Source organism: Gobius niger, assembly GCF_951799975.1.
Source record: "Gobius niger genome assembly, chromosome: 18".
Classification (NCBI taxonomy): Eukaryota; Metazoa; Chordata; class Actinopteri; order Gobiiformes; family Gobiidae; genus Gobius; species Gobius niger.
Genome location: NC_136869.1, coordinates 21,163,741 through 21,189,702, shown reverse-complemented (window position 1 = coordinate 21,189,702; position 25,962 = coordinate 21,163,741). Strand labels below are relative to the sequence as shown.

The 25,962-nt window shown below is 43.2% G+C and overlaps 1 protein-coding gene across 1 annotated transcript; it reads left to right on the top strand.

The window, feature by feature from the left end:
* The first annotated feature begins 820 nt into the window (after positions 1–820).
* waca (WW domain containing adaptor with coiled-coil a) lies at positions 821–24,231 on the top strand. The gene is made up of 13 exons (XM_079575709.1): positions 821–1,089; positions 1,292–1,322; positions 2,016–2,208; positions 9,939–10,033; positions 14,916–15,031; positions 15,120–15,226; positions 18,414–18,656; positions 20,792–20,914; positions 20,987–21,138; positions 21,211–21,335; positions 22,320–22,494; positions 23,470–23,597; positions 23,683–24,231. Exons 1-13 carry the CDS (start codon positions 1,049–1,051, stop codon positions 23,750–23,752), a joined length of 1,599 nt encoding a protein of 532 aa, XP_079431835.1. The 5' UTR covers positions 821–1,048; the 3' UTR covers positions 23,753–24,231.
* The last annotated feature ends 1,731 nt before the right edge of the window (positions 24,232–25,962 follow it).

Here is a 25,962-nt window from a genome sequence, read left to right as displayed (position 1 = left end):
GTAATGTTTTTGTTGCTTTTTTTCCTTGATTTGATTTTGTCATTTTTGAACATTCTTTTTTATTGTGGTATTGTTGCTTTTCCGACGAGTTTTTGTTGCTTCTTTGTGGCTCTCTCTTTTTCTTTTATCTTGTTTTTGTCACTCTTTTGTTGCTTTTTTGGTTGTATGTGCATCCTCGTTTGTTTGTTTTTTGACACTTTTTCTCAAGAAGCTTTTAGATTTGGGTAAAGCCAAACTGGAACAAATATACTCAGTTCAGGTGGGGGCTAAGAGGTCATCCTTGCCCTATGTGTTGAAATTTTTGTGCAGGCCTAAAAGGCGACAAATTCATTCTACTCGCATCGTGCTAGAACAAACACTAGGTGGCAGTAGAGACCAGGGGAATGGCGTAGATGCGCAGGAGCAGAGCAGCGGGGGACATACAAAACAACTACGTCGAAAGAAACCTTTATAGAGCATTTAAAAACACACGAGAATAAAAAAAAAAACTACTTCACTGAATTCAAACAACCAACAAATAGATTGAGAAGTTTTGTCCACCGCCGCCGCGTCTCACTGCTTTCCCGGATGTTGCCAACGGAAGGGGGGAGGTGGAGTGGAGAAACGGGTTGCCAGATTGGGGGAAAGACTTTCGCTCTTCCATAATGTAATTAACACGTGAATACTTAATATTTCTGTCGTGTTATTTAACGCATCCTTGAATTCGTGTGATTTCACCGCGCTCCGAGTCCCCGCACACACCGCCGGCGATTTTGCGCCACGTTGCTCCGCGAAGATGCAGCCGTTACGACAACGGCGCACCTGGCAACACGGTCCCGCAGCAGCCCAGGCTTGTGCTGCTCTCGGTGGCTCGGAGACACGGCTGTGTGTCGGAGTGGGAGATGGACTGAGTGAGGGCGCTCTTCCCAACCGTCGAGCCGTTAGCATCGAGAAATCTCCCAGTTAGACCCCAAACCGTAGACGAATGTCAGGGCGCGATCAACAGGAAAAGACGTAGTATATCTATCAGTCTTTCACATCCCACTCCAATCACACTAACACGGCATTGATGGTAATGTATGCAAGGAAACAACCGAGACTCGGCGATGGGTAAACATCTCTTCTTTTTTTTTTCTTTACTTCCACCGATTCCCCTTTCCTCGTAGCTACGCTTTGACAATCCGCCATTTTTTTACCCAAACCAAAATAAGTGTGCCGAAACTTGCATGTCTGGCCGCTGCAGTAGCATCACTCTTTGCACGCAGTGACATTTCGAGTCCTTTGTTGACAACGCTTTTCTTGTACTTTGCAGGTGCGACCGAAGAGAATCTCAGCCCTATCAGGTTTGTGCCCACTAGCCCCAGTAGTTAGCTCGCTAGCACCAAATCAGATTAAAATGGACACTGTAGCGGAGGTTTCCAGAGCGCAGAAGGCCCCAGGCAGTGCGGAAAATAAAGTCAAAACTACCTGCAAATTGTGGGGGAAACTGGATGTTCGGGCGTTGGGACGACCCAGATGGCGGATAATGCGGGCTCGTGTGAAAGCCCGCGGTGGAAAGCCGTCGAATTGAATCAGTTCGAAAAAGTAGTGACGACTTTTATTGCAGCTAGCTTTAGCATTAGCTTACTGCTAGCCAGCCCGATTACGGCCTCACTGCGCTCTGCCATGTAAATAAAAGCTAATCCAGGGCTAACAATAAGTGCTTTGACGAAACATCACGTCCATCGCATTGTTAATTTGCGAAATGAGTGGGGAAATGGCCATGTTATGAAGTCACAGCTGTCTTTGCTCTTGGGTGTTGCATTAGGGGAATCACGAAAATATGCCATATTTAGACCCAATTAAAATAAATTTGGATGCCTAGAAACTCTTTACTAGCAAAAAATAGCATCAAAAAAGATATGTCTGAGTGAATATTTAGTAATACTTAGTAGTATTTAGTATAATTGTTGACATTACCCAAAAGAGCACTGGCAGAAACCCTCAAAAACAATTGATTTGACTGGGTGCCTTCCAAATGTCCTCTCTGCTTGCAGACACTTAAATACTCATCCAAGAGCCATCCAGGAGGGGACCACCGTCATGACAAGATGCGCAGCGACTCGGATGTCACTCCTCCATGCAAAGTGCTCCGGAGGTCTGATAGCCCCGACAACAAACACAGTGACAGCACAGGCCACAGCAGAGGGAAGGCGGCCCACACACACCGAGCCAGAGACCGGGATGGAGGTGAGACATACGGCTTCATGGGCTTAAAAGCATGGGTAGAATCAGCTCTGGGGTTTGGTTTGGACCCGCCTGAGACCACAGACGTGTTTTGGCAAGAGCAGGTTAACGCACGTGTTTGCCTCAATTATTACACTCTATTAGTACACAGGTTATGCTCTTCACTTGAACTATTCGCATGAGCTTTGAGTGACATCATGGAGTGCTACTACTATGGCTGTCATATTGTGCATATCTGCAATTTAGATAAGCGATTCTTAAATATGCATCTCTTAAAAACATGGGGCTAAGTAAACTTGTATAATAATAATATTGTAGCTCAGATGTAGCAGCGGCAACCGCAGAACATGCATGAAAGAGCCTGTTACAGTGGACTATAAACAATCCTCCCACTGCCCTTATGTTGGGAAGATTCAGTAAAATCAGTTACAGTGGTTGTTGTAATATACAACTCTACGTAATCCCTCACCGCTTCATTGATCATTGGCAGATGGTTTTAGCCAATCAAGTGCTAATCTAAACCTAGCACAACAGCAATGTCATCATGAATTTGCTTATTGTGGAAAGATCGGTGCTGAAGTGGCAGGGAGCGGTAATACATTTAAAATGTTCAAGTAAGTGGGCGATGAGCCCGAGGTCTCGGCTCAGTTGCGGGCAGCACCAGAGGTTACACGATCAGTGCAGACCAAAAGTCTAATGATCTGATCTCTGGAGGTCTCAGATTATAGAGACTACAAACGGCATAATCTGAAATACATGATCAAATATAGATGTGATCTTTATCACCTGAGAATATGGATCAGGAAAATGCAAAAAACGTAAGCAGTTACATGATCAGTAGCTTCCTCTCAGGCAAAAAGGCAAGAATTAGTTTTCTTTAAAGTAGTGGGCAACAGGTCTGAATGGGGAGGATCGCTGTTATTGTTTATCTCCGCGATTTTCACCGGATGTTTTGGTGACTGGTGGGCAAACAGCTGATTTTTCCGAGCTTGAAGAGCTGTTTATGTAAACCACAGCTCTTTTCACAGATGCAATACTCTGAACTACTTTGAACGATGTTTTGACCCACCGTATTAATATCTATTTGATACATTTGCGTTGCTCACCAGTGCCTCGGACGTGACGTCACGGCGATCACCCTCATTGCCAACCGAATCAGTGCACCACAGGCCGGTCACAGCTAGTAATAAATTATATTACGTTTGTTTTTCAACAAGACGAGGGTAAGACGGCCTGTTGCGCAGCTGTTTTCTGTGCAGCTAACACTTTTAGCAACAATTAGCATGGTCTTGTTTCTTTTTACTCTATCGGATTCTTTTGAACTTTCCAAGGCAGCTGTCACTCAGAAGATCAGAAAGATGCACGTTCAAAAGCATGAAAGCTCTGTGTACAACGGCCCCACATCCTTATCTCTCCCATCTTGCAGCATGAATAGCTTATAAAAGATATTGGGGCAATGTATCAAAAGTTGCATGGTTCATGTGTCTTGACAATCTGAGCGCTTTGAGCGGGCACAGGGCTCTGATGAGCGCGGGGGTTTGTGTGACTGAGTGAAGTGAGGGCTGTGGTGGTGTTTGGTGATGCACAGCAGCGGCACAGACCCGTTTTGCGTTACCATTGTGCACGAGAGTGGTACTATTCTGACAAAAGTTGCTTTAGCTTGAACTGGACAGATAGATAAATAGCATGGCACGACATTAACGGTTGTTGGGCTACCTGCTCTCCCTGGTTACCCTGGTTATGAGGGGAAAGTAAAAATACAGAAAACAACAGACGCCACATGTCCCTACATTAATTAATCATCTATTATTTACAAAATAAGTTTTTGCGGACAGTTTATGTCCTCTCAGAAGTCGCCATTTTAAACAGTTAAGCGATGTTTGTTCCTACCTGTTATCCTCGCTGTCAGAAAGTCGCTTGTTTTAGCAGCTCCAGCCGCTGTCGGAGGTATGACCCCTCATGTGCATCACAGCTGTATATTATTTATGTTTGTCTTTCAGCCAAGAAGTCACAAAGTCATATATTACGATTACACATGATAAGTTAGAATGCATTTAAAACAGACAGGCTCAGGATAAGTAATATAATATAAATGTGTGTCCATATGAAAAGTAAATAATAAACAACTTGGCATCTTGATCGCCTGACAGTAGGGTTGGCTATATCATATCATGCACCCTTACACTGGTATAATTTTTGGACACCGGTGTAAATGTTTCATTTCATTTATTAATTTATTTGAATGGGACAGTGCATATAAATGAACAGACAACTGGTGCTGTAAATATGCCGGATGTAGATCAAAAGAACATAAAAAATATAAAACATATAAGCCAAAACACACAGCAGTACAACTACATTACAGACAAAACAGGCAAGGACAACAACTACATAATACATAATACATAAAGTGCATCTCTTTCATACGCCACTCCCCTCGTCCCTCCCACTCACACACCTGTACCTGCAAATATTTAAAAATCCTGTCTAATGCATCTTAATGGTTACACCTTTGTTGGCAGAATAAGCCATTCTTTCAGTTGTCTCTTAAATGAGACGTAGGTGCTGCTCTCTCTAACTATCATAGGTAGAGTGTTCCAACTTGAGCAAGCCTTCATGGAAAGCACGTTTTGAGAAAACGTGCTGCTGTAGACAATATAATGTGCATGTGCACTACAGCTGATTTGGATCAGAGTCAGGACCGGGGCAGGTGGAGATCGCAGCTAATGCTACACTCGGCGTCACTCAAAGCAGCAGCACAAACATGGTTGTGGAGGCTTCAGAGGCAGGCGCTTAGCAAATCTAATGCTATAAGTGAAGCTTGGTGCTTCAGTAGATCATATGTTCAAGGAAAGTGCCAGAATTTGCGTCTTGGTTGAACTCGGGTGTAGCATTGTCTTGATAGCAAGCTATCTTTCCTGAGCATGGCGCTACAACAACACAATGAAGAAAACCATGATGCAAACGTGTTTAAAAGCTAATAATATCCTTCTCATCTAGGGCGTTTCTTCTGATCTCACATAAGTCTCAGTTCGAGCTCATCTCCTCTCTCTCTCTCATTTTTGTCCATATCGCACTGCCCTACCTGACAGTACACTGACCCTCTATGTGAGGACGTAATAACAGCGACAGGAGCGAGGCCTGTCTTCCATCTCAAAGTTCCTCCAGCAGTGGCAATGCGTCTGTCGCGTGTATATTCTACATGGAATGGCGATGCCTGTGATGGACTGTAATTCATTGCTTCCCCATCCTGCATAAAATTGCGTCCGGGCTGACCTTAAACTGGCATCGGCATCTTCGCCGATAGAAAACAGCTGATCTAAAGTGCCCCTCTGTCGCATTCAGTTACATTGTCTTTATTGTTTTGTTTCATTACTTTAATGTTTGGTGCAGCCCTGTGAGGCAACTCCCGTTGTGATATTGGGCTAAGCAACACAATTGATTGGTTGATGCGGTTTGTGAATGTAAATGTGACGTCAGCTTTTCTGCCGCAGGAAGTGACGTGTCTTGTTTTTCATGTCCCCACTCAAACGCATTACCAGTGTTTTCACCAAATCTTCACTTTGATCAGAGGTTTTTGAAAGCTGCATTTTAACAAATTATTTTTTTAATCTCATCAATAAAGTCCGATCTTATCTCATTTAATGACAGAAATACGGGCTTTCCTGTGGTTCACCAACCAAATCGTAGATTCATATGTTTGTGGTGTGAGAAACCCTGCTACATGTTGGCATGACCTCATTGTTTGCAAACAAAAACTCAGGTACTGGCCTTCTTGTGATACGCAGACATATTTCATCTGATGAGAGCTTTAAAGTTGTATTGTATGAACAACAACGCCAGTGCACATTAGCAAACAGCCATATCCTGATGGGCAAATAAGCTTGTGTTTCTGGTTCTGAAAGCTTAAACACACAAAGGTTTTTGATAAAGCAATGTATTTTTCAGTTGCTTTCGCTGCCTCAAAATGCCACAAGCTAAATTTTGCCATTAACGTCACCCCATCTATTTAGAGTTTTCATTTAATTCATATCTTAACATTTGTGGCTCTGATGTGCTGTTAACATGGTTTATCCCAATCTGATTATCAGGTGTCCAAAAAATCCTAATCTGGTAATCACAGTGCAGCACAGTCAAATCAATCAATCAAATATCTGGAAAGGCTCTGGTTAATATTAATGAAGAAGACAGAATTTCATTGGGATGTTTGCTGTGGACCTCGCTTGTTTTCGAAAATGGGCGTTTTTTGAAAAACAACACATTCATTTTATGTAGGACAGCTCTATTATAGAAAAAATAATAATAATCATGATTATTTTAGTAATAATTGAAATCACGATTATATGATGTCTTAAAATATATTTGTATGTATATATATATATATAAGAACTATGCATTGAACAATTGAAAAAAGCTCAAAATTATATTGTATTAAATATGCTCAAGTAATCATCTAATAAGAGCTCTATGACACACCTGCCCCCTGCTGGCCTGCCCTCACACCTGCCCAAGCAAACCAAGCGCGCGGCCTGATGACATCATCACACAGCGCTGTTTGTTTATGTCGGACCAAAGCATTTGCCAGTAGCACGTGAAATGTGAAGGGAATAGAAACGATCATCACAGCGGCACGAAATAATGCAAGTTTGCTTTGAGCTTCGTTGAGATTTGCTCCTGAAGAAGCATTTTAGGCTCTTCTACAAAACCAGCACCCGGACAAAGTATATAGATGCTGTTCTTTCAGAAAGGTGAGCACTTATCAGTAGCGTTATCTGAAGAACTACGTATAAAAAAATGTAAAAAATTGTGTTATCGTGTAGTGTAATCAAAATTGTAATTGAATATGGGTTAATTGCGCAGCCCTAACTTTATGCCTGAAGCCGACCTGGGTCTGAACCATTATCTGACCCGACTCCAGTCTGCGAATCTCTCTTCTCCCGGTCACACTGCAAATCAAACTCCTTTGTGGTAAGCAAATGACAACACCCCGGTCTGGCTATGCACTGGGTGTGAACGTGGCCCTGTCTATGCATTTTTACTCAGCAAATGGCAACAAAGCGGGAACCCGGGGACATCAGTTCCATGCCAGTGCGTGACATCAGGTAAATCCGATCACTGAGGAAGTTTACAGTGAGAGGAACCATAAAAAGTGCATCAAATCAGGGTGGGTAAGTAATCTAAAGGTTACAGGCATTTACAAAGCCTCTGCAGTACGAAGGGGTCTTTTGAGCTTGACACACCTGCCACAGTCTGGTATTTCTGTCGGAGCCAAGCTTGACCAGAACAGGGACAGCATTAAGAAGTACAAATGAAACTACTCCTGTGTGTGTCGACGTCAGTGTAGAAAACAGATGCCTTTACAATAATGCATCTGTAGGTTTTGTACCATCCAGCTTTGTCTTGTCCAGATGCCCACATGCTGTTTGTATTAACCGGCCTCTTCTTCTCTTTTACTGCTTGTGAAGAACATGTAATCCTTACTTCCTGCTGTATTATTGTCATTATCGTTTTCCAGAAAGCTGACACGGCCATGTCATTAAAGGGTATACAGGCAGGTTAGGTCTTGCTTGTTGCACTGGATGTGACTGCCTATGTGCCTCAGGAGTTATCATGAAATCACTTCAGTGTTCACGGCTTTGTGTATCAAGTGAGAAAACAGTTTTAAAAAATAACACATGCCCTTGAGATAAATAAGATGAGCTACATGTGGTGCGCAATTAAAACATTGCAAGCCCGTGCCGGTAATAGTTATTTAAGTCCATCACTCTGTTTTGATGCATTAAATTCACTGCAGTAAACAAAACAGATCTGCGCACTCTTTGACATTGCATTCACATTTACTCTCGTCACATCAATCATCTTTGGTCTGAAGTTGATGGGCAGGTTTTCACAGATGTCTTTGGTGTTTGAGAACAACACCATCGGATGTAGCTCGATTTTTAGAGATCGAGTTTGTCGCATTAGTGTTTTCTGGTCATCATGCGAGGAGCGCATGATCACAAACCATCATGCTTCTCCACGCACTTGGGCCACTAGCATCACCTGCTGTTGTAAAATCTTAAGTTCTTTTCATGCATGTTGGAGCGCTTTGTGGGTCGACCCAAGGCCACTCAATTTTGTATTTACTTCAAAGTAGGGCTGGGCGATAAATCGTATTTATGAGTGTAGAAAATGGGTAAATTGACAAATCAGCCCATGGCTCCATGGCCATCGCATGTGCACCATGCTTCCAATTTAGCAGTTATTCAGACAGATCCGTGGCAACTGTTTTCAAGAATAACACCAGTCATTGACGTTTGCCAAACATCAGTGTAAATGTGCCAGAACTCTAGAAATATTTGCAGGACAGGGGAATCAGTGTTCTTATCATAGTGGCTCATGCTGTAAGCCAATAGATACAGACATAACCTTGATTCCATCATTTCTAAATGGGCTAATTGCAACACACTCGCTCATGCTAGCGCGGCTAGTGCTAACGTCCACAGCCGTTTATAAATACGCCATAAAACTAAATTATTGCGAGCAAAGAATTACCTTGACTTTGCTTCCATGAAGCCTTTACAATAGAGTCGGAACTCTGTTGGAATCAGCCCAACAGCTGTAATCGAGAGAGCTAAAGTACCGTAAATTTCGGCCAATCAAGCCCACCTTACAGGTTTTCATAGTGCCGTGCATCCGCTCAGAGCGGCCCATGGCACAGATAAAGAGGAAGAGACACCTCATCCCGGAGAAAGGTGCAGTTGTGGGCAGAGGGAGGGCAGCAGGGACGGCAGTGATAAACGCGTCACAAAAGCACACAGAAATGGCCAGTGTCGCTTACCTCAATGTGGAAGTGTAGGGATGTGACGTGTAACCCGTCCGCGTTGTGGCCACATCTCCAGCTCACACCGCTCCCCAGGCGAGGAAAGCCCTTCTACATTTAGGCTAAAGTAAGCCTCATCTGATGATGATTAGAAGTTCAGCCATAATCTTTCGCTAAGCCCGTCTAACTTTTGTGTTTACTGCTAGAGACGACTGTAGTGCCTGTTGGTGGCTATATGTTGGCTCCACCGTCATATTGGCCGCAGTGTTCAATGCGTGGGAAAAAATTAGCTGCATATAGGCCAGAAATTACGGTTCATCCTTTTGTTCATGCATATTAAGTAGCCATTTGCTCCGGGTGCGACATCAAAGTAATGGCACGCATCAAAAACGTCAAAAGCATCAGGTTTACATACAAAGTACTTGGTTTTGCTACTGAGAGTCCCTTTATATCCATTTCCAAACTAATGTTAGTGTGGAGGCTTAATCTGCGTTGCATTGAGGAATGCAACATCTGATGGACGGTTGAGCTGAAATGGTATTTTGCTGACAGTTCTTAGTATTGTGTTTATTATTGCTGATGAAGTCGTCGTTGTCTTCTTGCTTTATGGCAGTTGGCCCTCAGTGTTGGAGTGCATTACCACCACAGACTCCTGAAGTTTGGGCCAAAGTATCTATTTTTGATTTTGTGGAATCTTTACCAAGACATTATAAAAGAATCCCATTTAATAATAATAATAATAAATTTTATTTATAATGCACTTTACATTTGACACCAAATCTCAAAGTGCTAGTTGCCTCAAACAGGCCTGAAGTTGTGCTGAAAACACAGCTGAAGTTGAAAGGTCCGCTCACTGTCGGTCTATTATCATGTACACATTGTGCCCACAAGGAATTAACTGTAATGTACTGTTTTTTTGTATTTGTTGCAGGGACCAGTAATTCCCCACACGAGAATTCCCACAACCACAGTAGTTCCCTTCACAGCTCCAACTCTCACACCAACCCTGGCAAGACCTCAGACACAGTAAGTCTTTCGAAGGTTTAACAGTGATTATTTCATTTATTGTTATTGGTCAAGCCTGAAGCCTTGCCTGAGCTGTTGGGACTGACATACAGTGAATGTTATCGGTGTGTTTGTGAAATGTTCTGAGGTTTGCTGCCAATTAATTGCTCTTTGGGATCAATAGCGTTTTCTGAATCTGAATCTTTAATAATCAGAGAGATTAGCTTGTAGTCGTTAAATCATCAGGGCTCGACATGAACGATTGTCCGCTCGCTTGGGGAAAGAAAACGTTGTGTCCTCACAAGTGCGCTGCTCTCGATGGCCCAGGGTTAAAGTGAAAATGACAAACTTGAGACAGTCTCCACGTGTCCCAGTCATTAGTTAATTGATTATCTGCAGTCAATAAACACTTGGTTCTAGTTTGTTTCTTTACTCTTATTTTTGAGTGTTGCTGCAGTAACACTTTACTTCGCCTTGCAAATAATAAGAGTTACTTTTTTGTGTACATTTTTTTATTTTATTCTAACATTCTAACATGCTACATTAAAACAAACATTGACTATGGCAAAAGCCTTGTTTTAGTAGAACAAAACAATTGCAGCAATATAGTGCAAACTGCTTATACTAGTGAGAGACATGAAGCTGGTCTTTGGACGTTATTAGCCTATGTTAGGTTACAGCTGGCTCACTGACCTGGTCACCATCAAGGTCAGTGACCTCTGAGTCTGACTTGTTGAGGGCCATGACACTTAAAGTCTGCTCTCCGATGTAAGTGCTACTTATTTATATTTTTGTGATAAATAAATGACAATTTCATTATCATCATTGCTCAAATAGAAAGAGGCCTCTTAAAAGTTGTATTTATATTCCAGCATTCATTTCAAGTCATTATTTTATAAGCACCAAAGCAGCAAATTAATCCAATATAAATAAATAAAATAAAGTAGTCTAATATTACTCAGAACTAGGATTAAGCCTAGGGCTGGGTGATTTTCGGGAAAAAAAAAATTCACAATTATTTTCCCCATATTGATCGATCTCGATTTTCGATTTGATTACATTTTTTCATAATGAATCAAATACATGTTGCTGGTTCATAAAATTAAATGCATCTTTTATTCAAACCTCATCTGAAACAAAAACAAAGGCTTTCATCAGGTCTCATTTAATGCACAAAAGTCTTGCATTGTCTCATCCAAACTCCCAAACTAGGGACTGTTTGTGCCAAAGAAATGGCTGTAAACCTGTCGATTATGAAGTCCCATCACGACTCTTGAGATTGACCAAAGTAGAGATTCGATTTCGACTAATTGCCCAGCCCTAACTAAGCCAGGGCTTAAACTGGCAATATCAGGGCTAAAGCAGCACTAAACTACATCTAAACCAGGCCAAAGAACTAATACAGAATAAGGACCAACTGAACTAAGACCAGCGCTTGTATCTTTCCCACAAATGCGGATCAATTGAAGTCAAGGGAGGACAGAATCTAGCGATAGCTAGATTCTGACCAGTTAACATGCATGCTCGGCTGCTCGCTGGTGTTTCCCAAATGTGATCATCCGAAAAGCTTGTCTCTTACCATGAAGTTGCTGGTCAGGCTCTTTGTACGGATGAAGACAGAGAAACACACTGTCTTATCTGCTGCAGACCGTGAAGAGTCTGGTTTCTGTGTGTGATAATCCGAGCAAAACTCCCAAAACACGATGCGCATGATCCCCGTGCTTCGCTTTTTGTGAAATCTGTCCGTCCAACGTTAAGCCTCCTGTTGTCTTAGTTAAAAGTCAGTTTGATAGTGCGGTGTTTTCATCTGAGCCCGCTCTGGCAGGTTACAGCCGGGTCACGAAGCCCCAGACTCGCTGCTAGGCAAATCAATATTTTTATGGAAAATGAGGACACGGGCCAACGGAATTGCTGGGCCCCACTTTGGGTGCCCAACATAGGCCTAAGTAAATGCAAAAAATTCAAAGAAAATGTCATGTTTTGAATTATTTTTCCAAGCGAGGCTGGCGGGGAGAAAGGGTGAATCTGAGTGTTTTGCTTTATCCCAGCGGCCCGGCTCATTTTGAACGTCAGACGCTGGTTTGGAGCTCGACTTGGCGTTCTGAGTGCTGACTGCCCCGCTCCCTCTTCTTTACACGAGCATGAGTCTACGTGAGTCTCCTGTGCTGTCACACCGCCTTGCTCCTCGGATCAGAATGAGCGGAAAACTAATGTAGCCAGTCGATAAGTAAGTCAGCTCTGGCTCTGCTCGCAAAGACATTACAACTCCATCAAACTTTGGTGCTGTTCAGCCGTGCTCCCGGTCTTGAGGTTTAAACCGTGCCCCACATCTATATTTAGGCTTGGAACCGTAATGCTAGCCCTGTCTCACAATAAATGTTACTTTTTGAGGTTTTAATTGTGTGGAATGATTATGATTATCGTAAAAAGTACCATCTCTGGTGATTTGTGGCAATAAAACAAGAGGCCTGCATTTGGACCGAAACCCCCCCGTCATAAACCCTCTGGCCCTCAAGATGATTTTGAGGAATATTATTACACAAATGCTGTCAGATTTCTCTGCAGAACACCCATTAAGATCATATAGATGGACCACACTGGCAATTTGTAGAAAGTGATGCTTTATGTCTAAAATTGGAGGGTCTGGCCATTGGTCTTTTGATGATGAAGAAAATCGCCCCTCCACCAAGCAAACTTGCCCTGTTACCCCTGTTCTAGGACATCCTGCGTACCCCTGAGGTTATTGAAATATTGAACTGTTTTAGTAATCGATTGATTCACACAGAAAAAAATTACATGAAGATTTAGTATTTTTAATGAAAAGCTACTGTTGTTTTTTTATATGGGTGTGTAAATTTTATAAATGATCTGCCTCAAGACAATTATCCAATCAGAAAACACAATTAGCTCCACTCTTATTGTTGCCAGATCCTATCGTTTTACACCAGTTTGGAAATAAACTTCTTCAATTCCAGCTCTGTCCCAGATAAAGTCCCAGTCAGTACCAGTGCTGCCTCCAGTCGTTAAAGCTTTGAACTCTGGAGGTTCTTGGCTTTTAAATGAGGAATGCCTGTTCACACAATCTTGTGCTTGTGTTGATGTGCAGCTTTGAGCAAACCAAGTTCAGCTGTAGTCATTCTTTTTCAAAGCTTTAAGAACAAATTCACTTCGAAATGTTTTGATTTGACTTTGACAGACAAGCGATTCATTGATTAACTGTAAAAATAATCTGCAGATGAATCTATTGCCAAAATAATCGTTAGTTGCAGCCCCAGTACAACAGTTTCCATGGGCACAAGGAAGCAGGTGTAGAAAAGACAGTTGTTTTTAGTGATACTTTAGTTCTTATTGCAGTTGTGATCACTGTCTGAAAGTGGTTGTTTTTAGCAGAGAGCTAACATAAAGCTAGTTGCTGCTGCTTGCATGTTGTTGTCAAAGTTTTGACTTCTACAGTGGTAAATAAGTGCAACAGTAGCACTACTGTATTTTATTGTCTGTTTTATCCAATAAGCTGAAACTCTGTGAAATGTTAAGGACATTAATGTTTTAAGTCAAACACAAAGGTTAGTAGAAAAGTGTGGAGAGTTGGAGAAACTGTCGTCTTCAAAGCAGCTCGAGTTAGCCACAGCTAGCTCATGTGTCGTCTCTGTTTACTCGGAAGCAGCTGCCACTCACCCAGGAGATCAGAAGAATGTGCATTTTAAAGCATGACAGACAGGCTGGCCTGCATGCACGTACATGAGGATGGACGTCCTTAATATCTCTCTGGCTAGTCTATTACTGCTCATGAAACGCATGGTGCAGACACATATCGTATCATCGTATCCGATGATGTTTGACGTACTCGATGTAAACTTTCAAGCTTAAGTATTTGGAACACGGTCTAAAGCTTGATCGAAAAATGGCGTCTGCTGCTGTCATGTTGGATCTGTTATTTTTACATTTATTTTTTATCCCTAAACAAGCTACAAGCTTCCGTATATATCGAATAGCTCGTCATCGTCTTGCCGTCCCTCCTTGTTCTGTGATTGGTCCCCAGAAATCCTCCCCCTGCGGTGAGGATTTCGAAAAACAAAACAAAAAAGCCTCTAAATTTATATTTAAAAATGAAGCAAAAAAAAAGAAAAATCCCCTTTTCAATATATTCATAGTTGCTAGAGTAAACTATATTTTTCCATTCTCTACGTTGCAGAACACTGACTGAATATTACGTTATTGAGCTTTACCCTGTTCTTCAAAAATCGTTGTAGTAAACGGTCTAATTTGTGCTTGCATAAATGTTTTTCTGAATTTTCATCTACAATATTTATAGTCAAATGCTATTACTGTACCAGGTGATATAACCTACAATATAAACTATTTACAGGACTGAGTTTGGCCCATGACCAAAACACTGTCTGCCTTAATGAACAGTAACAGTCACTGCTGTCAGTTTGGTGCATAACAGATATTTAAGATATAGATATAGACAGATATTTAATTTTAATAGAAAAGCGGCTTAATATCCAATGCTAACTGATACATGTAAACAAATGGAAGTGCCTAGGTTAAGCTACCCATAGCCTGCTGAGCTAAGGCTAGCAACACTCGCCTGCTCCTTTCAGTAAGGCCCGGGCAGCAAATTGAGAGACACTGGGCTTCTGAGATTAGAGGTCAGGGTTTAGCACAACAAGTGACATACATTTGATAACATATTAGTTCTTAGTGTTTGACTGAATGGAAATGATATTGATTTGAACGGCTCTTTAAAGGTTGAGGGCTGTTTGTTATGTGCCTGCCTCTAACTCCGCCTCCACCCTGACCCGCTGTAGATGAAGTTACCGGCTGTTGCATCAGAGCACAGCCTCACCTCCGTGTCAGTACGTGTGGGGGTCTGCAGTGTTCTAACTCTCCTCTGTTTCAGCCTCACGAACCGGGCGACGACTGGTCCGAGCACATCAGCTCCTCTGGAAAGAAGTACTACTACAACTGCAGGACAGAGGTGTCGCAGTGGGAGAAGCCCAAGGAGTGGCTCGAGAGGTACCAGTCATCACCCGTTCTTCTTCTTCTTCTCACACTGTCCCGAAAGCACGACTGCACTGACCGGTCCCTGTCCTGTGTTTGACAGAGAACGGCAGAAAGAATCCACAAAGACCGCAGTGGTTAACAGTTTCCCCAAAGACAGAGACTACAGAAGAGAGGCCATGCAGGCGGCGGCCCCCAGCTTCGGAACCAGTAAGTCTCTCGATCAGCGCTTCACAACCTCTGCCAAACTCTCCACCCGTGTACCTCCTGGATAGGACGCCAAGAGCTGTGTCATTGTTTTAGTTTGTAGGGACCGTGTGCTTTGCCATCTGGTGGTGCGATTCTTACGGCATTAGAGGAAAGAGTAAATATTCAATAACTCGTATTAAACTATTGCAGCAAGACTGGATCATTATCTGTGGTAAGTAAGTAAGTGTTGAAAAGAGCCATGTTTATATTCCTCCGGGCCCGTCACAGTCATGGCTGGTGGTAGATTAGAGCCAGAGCAGCATGTGAGCGGAGGAGAGACGCCTGTTTGTTTTAATGTAGTGCTTATGCATTATTTATCAGGATTTATGATCACCATGAGCACAGATCTTTGTGATTGACTTCATAGGACATAGGACTATCTTGGTTTTTATTGGCTGTCAGCGTCCGTATTAATTAGTAGTTATAGGAAACGAGGGGGGATGGGGGCTCTTTTTTCCTTGAGCACAAGCCCCTTAAAGGAATAGGCCACCGTTTTTACATACCAAGATATGTTCTTAGCTCACTTTAGACGTGTTAATATATCCCCGTCTGGTCTTTGTCCGTGCGCTCTGTCACGCAAACGGAGCACATACGCAGCCTCTCCCACATGTCACATAGCTCCGAAAAAGCTCACGATAGAAGCTACCAAGCTCTTCCACGTGTTCCCTATTTAAATAAAGTTACGTGAAGTGTTTTCATGCGAAGTATATTTACCCAGAAATGTAGCATGTCGATTTTATAAGCAAATAAAAAGGGGGACTATATTGTGAGGCGTAATGATACGAGGAGTAAAACGTCCGCGCAGTAACTCCTAAAGGTTATTGACGGAAGTGAGCGGGGGAAGTCTTTAGGAGTTACTACGCGGACGTTTTGCTCCTCGTATCATTACGCCTCACAATATAGTCCCCCTTTTTATTTGCTTATAAAATCGACATGCTACATTTCTGGGTAAATATACTTCGCATGAAAACACTTCATGTAACTTTATTTAAATAGGGAACACGTGGAAGAGCTTGGTAGCTTCTATCGTGAGCTTTTTCGGAGCTATGTGACATGTGGGAGAGGCTGCGTATGTGCTCCGTTTGCGTGACAGAGCGCACGGACAAAGACCAGACGGGGATATATTAACTCGACTAAAGTGAGCTAAGAACATATCTTAGTATGTAAAAACGGTGGCCTATTCCTTTAAAATGTCCTTGAACGGCCCTGAAGTGCGTGTTGTTCAACCTGCTCATGGGAGTCAGTGTAATCGTGGTACAGGCAGTTGCCTTGTGTGCGGTATAAATAAAGTTGCTTTGCCTTATGAAAGATAGACCTACATTGTGGTTAAAATGCCCGGGTGAACTGATCTAAAACGTGCAATACAAGAGTTATTCAGGCTTGTACACCTGTTAAATGCAACATGGCGAAGTTCATAGGACCTGTGCTTTCAGAGGAAATTCAAAAAGGAAAGCGCTCCACAGCCCGCTCCACCAAGCTTCATCGGCAACATGTTTAGGTTCTCCTTTCACCTCCTGTCTTTGGTTTTGAGAATGTGTTTTTTTTTCTTTTCTTTTCTCTAAATTGGAAGAGTCTCCTATTCAAACCCAGACACTTTTACAAGCCACATGCCCCATTATAATGTAGCTGAGCTCCAGTGTAAAAAGCCTTTGTATGTTGAGTTAGAGTTTTTAACCTCCGCTATAGAGAGGCTGGATTCAGGTCAGTTTCTTTCAACATTTCAGACCATTTAGTTTTGGTTGCACCTTTTCTGAATTGGTGTAATTCCTGGTTTATTTTGTTTGTGGCCGTTTTTACATGCTATTCATCATTTCTATAGTGGGCCCTTCTCCTGTTTAACTTCACCAAAATGCAGGAAATCTGACCCTGTGTGTTATGTTGACTTGACTTCTTTGTTTTACCGCCTCTTGACAGTCCTGCATTCAGTGCTATGTTTTGGTGTCTCCCCTTTGTCGGGCCTTACCATCACTTTGACCCAGTATGGGGCTAGATTAGAATTCTAAACACATTTGATATACAGGAAGCAAATAAGACCAACAAACATCGATAAGGATAACATGACCTGAACGGATGCGCCGCAGTGTGGTACAGTCAGTTCAGCGGAGAAACAGAGTACGCCGTCATACAGTACGTGGCTGGGTGACATGGTATTGGCCGCGGAAGAGAGACGGAGCTAAATGGTGTTGTGCATGTGTTGCTTTTTGGACAACAGGTCTCATGCTGTGGCTGAAATGCTGAAGTCCCTGTGTGTGCGGCGCCTTGGCTGTATGCCCACAGCACAGCGCGGTGTGTGTGGCAGCAGCTTCTTACTGTAGTACATGCACCGGTGTTACTAGTGAAATGTGTGAAGGTTCATCACCACCTGCTGGGCTTCACGTGAGCCTGTTTGCAGTTGGAACTCATTGGTGTATATAAAGGGTTTGATTTTTACTCTTGTCAAATAGTAACAATTAGCAGTAGGATTCTGTTTTAGTATGTTGTTATAGAGGAAGAGTGTAAACAGACTGGCAGCTCTCCTCCTGTGGCTCAGTCCGCCCTGCTGTTCCCGCTGCTCTCTTCTCTGGGACAGGCACAGCTGTGATGACAAGTGGCCACATGCCTTATGCCTAAACACCTCCTTTAGGAATCAAATATAAGGGGAAAAGGGTTTACATTATGGAAACAGTTAGCGATGCTGTTGACTGATCAATGTTGCTATTAATTGTGCACATTCAAGAGTCATTTAAGCTCGACATGGAGCTTTCTGTTTGTCCTCTGATCTGTCCGTCTGCTCCGTCTGTCACTCAGCTCAAATCACTGGTACAGTTTTACATTGTAATAAGTGGCCTTGATTAGACAGTGCAGTTTCCCTTTGCTGTCATTAGCCTTCAGTGAATGTTAGCCTCATTAGCATCACAGAGCAAACCATACATTGCAGGGGGGGGGAGGTTAGTGATAGCAGGCGGGCAGCAGTGGGCAACAAAAGGGTTCAGTACACAAGAAATGTAAATGTTATTGTTGTCAGGTATTTTTATTGACCGTCTAACGCTGGGCGCCACCATGTTGTTTTTGTATTTATCGATAGCCTTATTTGATCTTTTTACCCTTCTACAGATATGGGAAATACTGCAGGTTTAGAGACAAATGTGTTTTCTTCCTGTGTTTCCAGAGTCGGTCCAGGGGGAGAAGCCCTCTGCGGCGGCCCAGTCTTCATCCTCTGGTTCGGGGAGCTTGAACCCGTCCAGCGCCCCCTCTGGTTCCTCCGCGTCCACTGTCCCCGTGTCTCCTGTCCTTCAGTCCACGACCCCTCCTCTACTACAGGACCCCAGTCTGCTGAGACAGCTGCTCCCCGCCCTGCAAACAGCCCTCCAGCTCAACAACACCAGTGTGGACATGGCCAAAATCAACGAAGGTAACACTTCACTCACTTTTAGAGCAGTCGGTATCAACAAGACTTCATATTCATGTAGTCAGTCGCTACTTGTTTATCTGTACTTCAGTGTTGTTAAACATTTGTGCATCTGATGTTATAAAGCCTTAAAGTTGTGAAGCAGGATTATCCAGTCATCGGTGTGAAGAACTGGTTTGTGCAGGGCCAAAAAATGTATGCAGCGATATAAAAGAGAAATATTTTGATTACGTCAGACAAGGAGCTTTACAACCACAGCCTTTTGCAGATTGGACTGACTGATTTAAGACTATTTTGTTCCTTTTTTGTCTGAATTAAGTTGAATTTATGTGTCTACATTCACATAGTGGTTAATATGAGATGAACTCAATGAAAGGCTCTCTTTAAGTTCTCCTGGTCCTGCTTTGTGGAGTTTACACACCTTTTTATAACAGGAAGAGACATCGGATAGGCTCATGGATATTAATGAATGCATTTGTTTGGTTTGGGGTTGGGCTTCATTTTTAATATTTAGCCCATCAGCTAGAAACTGCATTTTTTTTTTAAAGTATTCCATGGTAGTAGTGTTGGGCGCATACTGTGAAGATACTAGACCTGCGCTATCAGCCAATCAGAAGCTAGAGGGGGCACAGGGTGATCTGGGCTTGTGGATCTATATCTATATCGGTTTCACAGCTAAAGCAAGCATAGCAGCTACTATGTCAGCGTGGACTTGTTTGTTGATGGAGGGGCAGTCCCGACATGCCCCACTCTCGCTTTTTCTCAGAGGCAATTCCCCCCCCCCCCCCCCCCCCCCTCTGTCTGAGCACGAGCAGCGTGAAGAGGAGAGCCATAGGGTCAGAGCAAAGAGGAGGCGAAGGTTCACACCCTCGCTTATTGTGTGTTACAGTAACCTCCAAGTACACTCTCCAATACCGTCACGGTTCTAAAGCTCTAGTCTTTACGTGCAGATATTATTGCATTATTGGTCTTTCAAAGTTATAAGACGTCCCAGTAGCACTCGTTTTAACATGAGCAGTACTTAAGTGAACTCAGACGTACTTCTGAAAGCTTTGAAACATTAATTCTTTTTTTCTTGATTGCCCATGATACAGAAAGGTGCTGCCTCTAGAATCCTGACTATATTAAAGATTCAGAATAACATTTGTTACACTGCAATAATAAAAGGTACTTTCTGAACCCACTATCTGTAATTTTACTCACACCATTTTGAGCTCTACACATGTTAAAATTCACCAAAACAGAGAAAATGTGAGCTGATTTGTCGTAAGTTTACTATTACATATTACATCTGAATTCGTTCAAATCTCCCACCAGCAATTGTTTTTTCCCTTTCATTGTTTCCCCTCAGCTGAGTCTCCTAATGTCAACAGGTGTAGGTTGAGTATATTGTGCCCTCGGCAACGATACAGTGACATCAGCAGTGATTTCAGTGTAAACATTATTTCAGTCTGATGGAAATGTTTTGCTTTAACCCCTGGCTTCAACATTTATTATTATTACAATTTTGTTGTACTATAGTTCAGTGGTTCCCAACCTTTGGCGTGCGGATAGAAACACGTGCTGAAAAAGGGCATTGACCGACGGGTTTCTGAAGTTGATGCACAATTAAGACACAGCCTGAGATGTTAGAAACGTGTTGGAAAAGTTTGGAATAAGCTTGTACCACAAATAACAATTTAAAATGTGCGCACTCCTCTGTCTATGTTTAAAACAAGTGCAGGCCATCGGCTTGATAACAGTGATCACACATGCTTATCAAAAATGACTTTTATTGTAACATTCTGATAAAACGTCTGTGGAAATGTCCTTTAGTCAGTTGATGAATTGAGTAATCGACTACTGCTAATACTAATAATGATAATAATGATGATGTACAAAGTTTAAAATGTGTTTCTCTGATGTAAAACCAGAGAAAAACAGTTAAAGCATTGTGTCTTGTATGTTAAAGGAGTATGTTAAAGTGCCGTTATGTCACTATTAACCCCATCTCCTTTAATCTACACATCTTGTTCGTCTTCTGTATCGGCGAGTTCCTGGAGTTGCTTTGAGTAAAAGTGCTATTAATATATCTTTCCGTTTCTCACACGTCCACGTTGTCCTTCTCAACCGCCCCTAATGTTAGTGTTTGTGTCCAGTTCTCACAGCTGCGGTCACACAGGCGTCATTGCAGTCCATGCTTCATAAGATCCTGACGGCCGGACCATCGGCGTTCAACATCACGACGATCCTGTCCCAGGCGGCGCAGCTGTCCAGCCAGGGTAAGTGAAGCCGGTGCGTTTGCATAAGCCGTAGATCTGTGGTGGTGCTAACATGCCGTTGTGTCGGTGCAGCCGCTCAGCAGTCCAACCAGTCGCCCATGTCATTAACATCAGACGCCTCCTCGCCGCGCTCCTACGTGTCCCCGCGGATCAGCACGCCGCAGACCAACGCGGGGCCGCTGAAGCCTCTGCTCAACACGCAGCCCGTCATCTCGCACGCTAAAGTACAGCCCGCTCCGTTCATGCCATGTGGGGTCTTTTACCGTGTCTTATATTTGTCTTATGTACGGTTATAGGTGAGCTCCGCTGTAGCGAAGCAGACTTCACACCCTCAGCCCTCCTCGCAGCAGTCGGCGTCCAGTGAGAAGCAGCACAGTCACGACACGACCACAGCCTCCCCACGGACACTGCAGCGCCAGAGGTACGTCTGTCACGCTGTCAAAGGGTTGGAAAGGGGAAAAACTGAACGTCCCATCTTTTACACTGTCTTTTGGTTCCATCACTGCTAATAATGTGGACGTTTAGTTGCATGTTTCCATTTCATATGTAGCAGCTGTGCAATACATGGGCTTGTGGCACCATCTAGTGGCCGTTTTGGGAAGTCTTATTCCTTATGTGGTCTAGAGATGTGCAGCGATGCAAAGATGATGAATTCAGCTTGAAATAAAACTGGTTTTGATTAAACATGTTGAAACAAGGTTCTGTGGATCGCTGTGAGCTCTGCATAGTAGAAGCAACAGCATTGGACTCAGTATTTAAGCTAGAATCATTCTAAAGCTATTGATTGTTTTTCTGCTCTCTTTGGCCTCGATCTTTATGGGAGGTTTTATTCTTTGTATTTTACAAGGTGACTGCTGGCCAGTGAAATCCATTAAATAAATGGTGCCAAAATCGAGGCTTGAATGTCATTAAAAAACATTAGATTGGATTTGAACTGGCATATAATTAAAATTTCTTGGAAAATAATGACATTGCTTAACTTTTTTTTACTGCATACGTTTGTTTCAAAGCAAACTGAACTGCAGTTTTGGCTGAAATTGTGCACAATTTTTACACCAAAGATGCTTGTTGTGTCCGTTGCTTTTGCTTTCAACTACCTGTTAAACTTCCCCTCATCCCTCTGTTTGTTGAAAACAATCTTGAGAAATTAAATATGCATATTATTGTTGTATTTTGGGGGCGTTTAATGCCCAAACTAGTATGCTGGCATTAAGAAGCGTTAAATTTGACCTGCTGCTTCCTGTGTGTAGTCATTGTAAACCAGGAGATTGTTTTAAAATGTCTTTCTACATGGTAGCGCTGATATCACTCCTCCCCCTCTGTCGCCGCAGAGCCATAGTAAAGTGAACATGTCCTAACAGAATGTGAGTGATGTTGTTGACGTGCTGCTTGTCCTGTGTTGCAGCAGTCAGAGAAGTCCCTCTCCAAGCCCACAGTTGTCCTCGAACAACACCTCGTCCTCTGCTGCCTCTGCTGGGTCCCGCTCCTCCTGCTCCCTCACCCCCTCGCTGTCTGCACACTTCAATGAGAACCTCATCAAACATGTGCAGGGCTGGCCCGCCGAGCACGTGGAGAAACAGGTACCAGAGGCAGGACTTTCACTGACCAACGTCCACATTGTAATAATAATGCCACCGTTTAAACGCGACCAGGAGAACCGACATAGTGGGAACAGTTAGACACGACTCTCCCCAACGAAACCCTGTCTGTCCTCTTCCCTCTCCTTTCTTCTTGTGTCCCTGTGGTTCCTCTGTTCATAAATAAATCTTAACAGCAGAGACCTGACAGCAGGAGAAGACTTTTCGATTTTCGATTCAATATTTTTTGTTTTTATTGATAAAAACAAACTTTCCTGGACTAGCAATTAAACAGATGCTCCGGCCGGACTGAGAACTGCGGATAACTCGGCAGCAAAAACAAACTCCACACTTCTAGCCTCACAGTACGACATCCCCATATCATTTCACCTGCAGCGACACACAAACATCTGGAATGGAGACGCAAAAAAGTGGAATGTTTGCAGAATGTCAGATGCAGACAGCGAGAGTTGGCACTAAACTCTGAACACAAACCATACGCCAACCATACTTACTATGTAGGCTACATAAAGAAATGCTAGTAAACATTTATTAGTATAAATACGATCAATCTTATCATTCACAGTTAGAAGTCATTCTAATCCTCAAAAATAACCCACATGGTCCAAATAGCGATCAATAGTTTCCCTCTTCAAAGGTAAACTTTTTTTTACACTTTACTTCACCAAATTCTCTCCTCATGTGTAGCATGTGGCTTCCTGTTTGTCCCTGGAGTTGACCTGACAGGCACTGCAGCATCACAGCGCCCAGATTTTTTTATTATCGGCAGATTCTCAAACCCTCATTATCGGTAGCGGAAGCAAAAAGGCTGGATCGGTGCTGTAGTCCGATGGTGCAGTTCTCACCCAGAAACAGGGGATTATGGAGCTGGGGTGAAAGGGCACAGTTTGATCAGAGTAGAAAGTGGTTTTGGCGTTGACCTCCTTCCTTGGTAAACACAGCAGTGTGTCTCTGCAGGCCTCCAGGTTACGGGAAGAGGCCCACACCATGGGAAGCATCTGCCTCTCGGACAACTGCACGGAGCTGAAGAACCTGCGCTCTCTGGTGCGAGTGTGTGAGGTCCAGGCCACGCTGAGGGAGCAGAGGTGACCCGCTTTTCTTCCACCGCACATTTCTACCATCCCAACACACAAACCTGACCCCTGTCTCTGTTCTCTCCGTGTTCTCCAGGATACTGTTTTTGAGACAACAAATCAAAGAACTGGAAAAGCTGAAGAACCAGAATTCGTTCATGGTTTGAGGACTGTTAGAGTGGAAAGCAGGAGGCAGACGAATATTGCACAGAGTGGACAGAGCAGCCCGTTCCCCGGGGCCCGGCCCGTACACAGGAGCTGCAGTCGGCCTGCTTTGGACCGCTGGGCCGGGGCTTTTCGGAGGAACACGTCGGAGCTGTTGAGATTTACAAGACTTTGGTTTGTTCAAAACCAACGGAAAAACCTGTAGATTTCTTGTAGATGTTATTATCTATGTTGTAAATATGTTTTGTAGATTGAAGCCATGGAAAGCCATGCCTATCAAAGCTTTTGACATCGAAACTAATCAACACTTAGGCGGCTACGTTCATTAGCTTAGCCTTTTCCTTCATGTTAAGTCGTCTGCAGTTGAACGTTCATGCTGTCAGTCAGCGGGCCGCTGAGCCGGTGAGGGGGGGGCGAGGAGAGCCGTCACCACGCGGAGATGGTTTTAAAGCCACGCTGTTTTTAAATTCAAACACTATTACTTATTACTTTTATGCTGGTGAGACAATGACACGCTTCAGTACAGAACGGACCTGGTTCACGGTTAATTTCTGTTAATACTGGGCCTATCCGCGTGAAACTAGAACGGCAAATGCATTTTTATCTTTCATTCTAGTATCAAAAGGTGTTGGCACAAAGTCGCGGGTGTCGGGACTCGGATCGAGCTAATCCCAAACACACCACGATGATTTTCACTGTTTGTTGATTTCATATTTTTATTATCAAATCCTAGTGTTTGGCGAGAGAAACCGATGAGCTTTACGCACACAGGCGACACAGAATACAGATCGAAACGCTGTAGCGGTAGAAGAAGAAACAGCCCAATCAAACAGGACCAGGACGCAGCGTTCCGGCATGGTTTAGCTCCAAGTCACTTGCATGTTCCTCTTTTCAATTGTTATTGGCTTCTAGCTTTAAGGCAACAAAACGAAGGTGTCTTTTGTGAAGTCTTTTCCATACTGCCTGTAACTCGCTGTCCGCCACTTGATCTTTTCAAGTATTTATGTGCAAGACTTTGCTAATCCTTCATGGGGAGATGACGGCGGATAGACGGCTCCCTTTGAACCGGTCAATGGGGAGTCACCTGTGTGCGTACAGCTCATTACAGCAGATTAGTGGATCACTGAGACTCAATGAAATCTGTCTGGGTCCTGCTCTTTCAGATCAGCCCATTGGCCGCCCCAATCTTGTTTTATTCTCATTCTCTTACTTTTTAGCTGCTGAACTGTTAAATGTTAGAAAAGGCAAATTCCCCAGACCTCAGTAAACGATTTTATTGCAATCCTCATCACCCCTGGATGTTTATATGAGCCTTAAATGTCATTAAAAAAAGCTTTACTTTTTTTTTTTTTCAACAGGCACTACATTTCTAACATACCTTCATTGTTTTAACCTCCAAAAATACCAAAAACATGGCCCAACACACACAATACTCAGTCAGTTTTCAAGCATTTACCTAATTACAAATGGTTGCTCTTAATTTAAGTTCTGTGTCCAATTGACTTCCTAAACATCCCAGTTTCCCTTCACTCTTTTGTTAGGGGGAATGGTTAAAAAAACAAAAACAAACATTGGACTTTGCCATTAAATCTTTTGTTTTGGATCATTACAAGGCATTTGCTACTTACAAACCCTGTAGTGCAAAATGTCCTATTCCTGTCAAGTGAGCCTGTATTTGACTTCATTATAGCTCTTTGAATGAAGCAGGCACCAAAGAAGAGGCTTTGACGCCGAGTTGTAACAAAGGGTTCTTAAAGCTGCATTATGCAACTTTTTATGTGAAAAAGTAAGTATATTTTTCCGTGTTTGAGCTTGTAGTGACCAAGCGGCTGTGTGAGTGTGGTCCGCACGGCGCCTTTACTTTCCATCACGGTGGCCTCCAGGACGCTCCAGGATCAATTGTTTTGGAAGGTTTTCACTGTTGACGAAGCCTCTCGCTAGAAAACCTACAAAACAATTGATCCCGGAGCGTTGTAGAGACCGCTGTGAATTAAAGTAAAGGCGTCATGCTGACCACTCACACAGCCGCTTGGTCACTACAAGGTCAAACACGCACAAATCCCGCATGAAAAGTTGCATAATGCAGCTTTAATATATCCAAATCTGGCCCATACACTGTGTAGGAACGGCACCTGTGTTGACATGTTTTTTTTTTTTCGGGGGCAGCTTCTGGGCTTTTCTGAAACTCTTGGGTCCCGAGGCGCCGACGGCC